A 2,197-nucleotide genomic window follows, 5' to 3' on the forward strand; every position below is an offset into this window, starting at 1 on the left:
CTGAATTCAACACAGGTTTATTTTCTGAGTACGTTCCCTAAAATCATTTTTTCCCAAGTACAAGAAACTATTTAAGAGAAAGAAAAAAAATTGTTTTAAGAAATACAAATCATATTTTAAAGAAACATAAGATAAGGAGTAAATAATGTGAAAATAAGGTTGGGTCCCCATGACCATGAGCCACCATAAAAAGATTCCAAACACTTACTTTACTTCCTTTCAGCACTAGTTTTTTTTTGTTTTTCCTTTCTTTCTGGATTAGTATTTTTCATCTTTACACACTTTCAAAACTCTTTTGGATATCTCTCACTATATGTTACATGACAGTTGATATATTTATCTTTTGGGTAAGCGGTTTTTTGATTATATATAAAATAGTGATGAAAACAGAAAATATTCTTACAATTTACAAAAAAAAAAAAAAAGAAACAAACAAAATTTGAACCCCTTAATTGTAAGAAAAACTCTTCGGAGGTACGTAGTTCTAAATGAAACAAACTATGATTTGGGTATGTTCTGAATGTATATTATGTTTTAGCATTCGATTGCTTTGTAAATATTATGGATCGGATATCAAAGAATATATATGGTCCCATTCGGATTTAACAAAAAAGTTTTGGAACAAGCTCCAACGTTCATAAATTATATATAGGTTGCTAGGTTGTGGATATATTGACGAATGATGATGATGATGATGATGATGATGAGTGAGTGCTACTTTTCAAAGGAAGTGGGACCAAATTGACGTTCACGTGATGCTTAAGAAGTAGCCCTGCACTGTGTCCGCACTATCATAAATTCACGTCCTAGCCTCTCTCTATTATTTTCACCCATTTCCATCTTCTTTCCCACTTATAATCACATTTTGCTTTCTCGTTTCAATTTCGTTTTTTCCCCGTTTTATTGTCCATATTCTCCCATTTAATTACATCCAAATTGTGTATGGTTTGAGTGCATGTGTACTGTGCATTTATATAGAGATAAAATACAAACGAGATCAGAGAGAGAGAGAGAGTGGGTTCCTCATGCTACATTTAGTGTGCTTAACTGAGAGCATGCTTCCAATAATCTTATCATGATTATGGGCATCCCAATATACAATATATACTACAGCTATAGACTATGAAAAAATAACAAGTATTCACAGTCAAATAGTAAATCATGGGCTCCTATATTATTATTAACAATAAAGCTATTCCATTGGTCGAATCTGAAATAAAGACAAACCCTAAACTCAAGACCTGAAATAATTAGCCAAACACGTCATTCCAAACAGAAAAAATAACAATGACCTAACACGTTAATAGGCAGTCTACTTTTTTTTTTCTTTTTAAACATAGAAATAAGGACTCTGTTTCTTGGTTTTTAAACAGTAAAAGCTAATACATATGAAGACAAAAAAACATATAGATAATAGATTTATTGGTGTGTGTCTTTGCCTTTCTTGCCTTCACTCCACCACAAAAATATAACCGTTGCGACTGATACGTACAAGAGGACCACTTCATAACAAGTACACATATATAAAACCATCGATCTTCTTCCATCGTAATTTACAATTACTCCCGATCGACCGTTTCCTTTCTCCACACTTCCCAATCCAATGGCGCAACTTACTAATTCCCTTAATTATCTTTTTTCTATTTCTCTCTTGCTATTATTATTCCACTGCTTATGTTTTCGTTTTTCATTGGTTGCAGCTTGCTCAAACTCCACCGAAGACCAACAGATTCAACACCATCACCACCGGAAATGGGTGGGTCCTTCAGGTCACAAAGTCATCACCGTCTCACTTACCGGCCATGCTCAGTTTCGCTCCGTCCAAGACGCCGTTGATTCCATACCAAAGAACAATAACATGAGTATCGTTATCAAGATTGCTCCCGGATATTACCGGTATATATATAAACCTTAATTAGCTAATTTTTTTTTTTTTTCTGAGTGTCAATATAATGGACACATGCAAACTTAATACATTTTTCATGTGTGCAGAGAGAAAGTGGTGGTTCCAGCGACAAAGCCGTACATAACGTTCAAAGGAGCGGGTCGGGACGTGACGGTTATAGAGTGGCACGACCGTGCGTCGGACCGTGGCCCTGACGGTCAACAGTTACGTACTTATCAAACTGCTTCCGTCACCGTCTACGCTAATTATTTCTCCGCTAGAAACATTAGCTTCACGGTACTCTATATATAT

At 35.1% G+C, this 2,197-nt stretch overlaps 1 protein-coding gene across 1 annotated transcript in view; it reads left to right on the top strand.

The window, feature by feature from the left end:
- LOC104728490 (probable pectinesterase 68) overlaps positions 1,449-2,197 on the top strand; it is a 4,248-nt gene continuing 3,499 nt past the window's right edge. The window contains exons 1-2 of the mRNA XM_010447461.2: positions 1,449-1,896; positions 1,993-2,182. Of these exons, the coding sequence (XP_010445763.1) occupies positions 1,604-1,896; positions 1,993-2,182 (483 nt within the window). The 5' untranslated portion in view covers positions 1,449-1,603. The remainder of the gene's footprint in view (positions 1,897-1,992; positions 2,183-2,197) is intronic.

The sequence above is a fragment of the Camelina sativa genome, chromosome 11, assembly GCF_000633955.1.
Source record: "Camelina sativa cultivar DH55 chromosome 11, Cs, whole genome shotgun sequence".
NCBI lineage: Eukaryota > Viridiplantae > Streptophyta > Magnoliopsida > Brassicales > Brassicaceae > Camelina > Camelina sativa.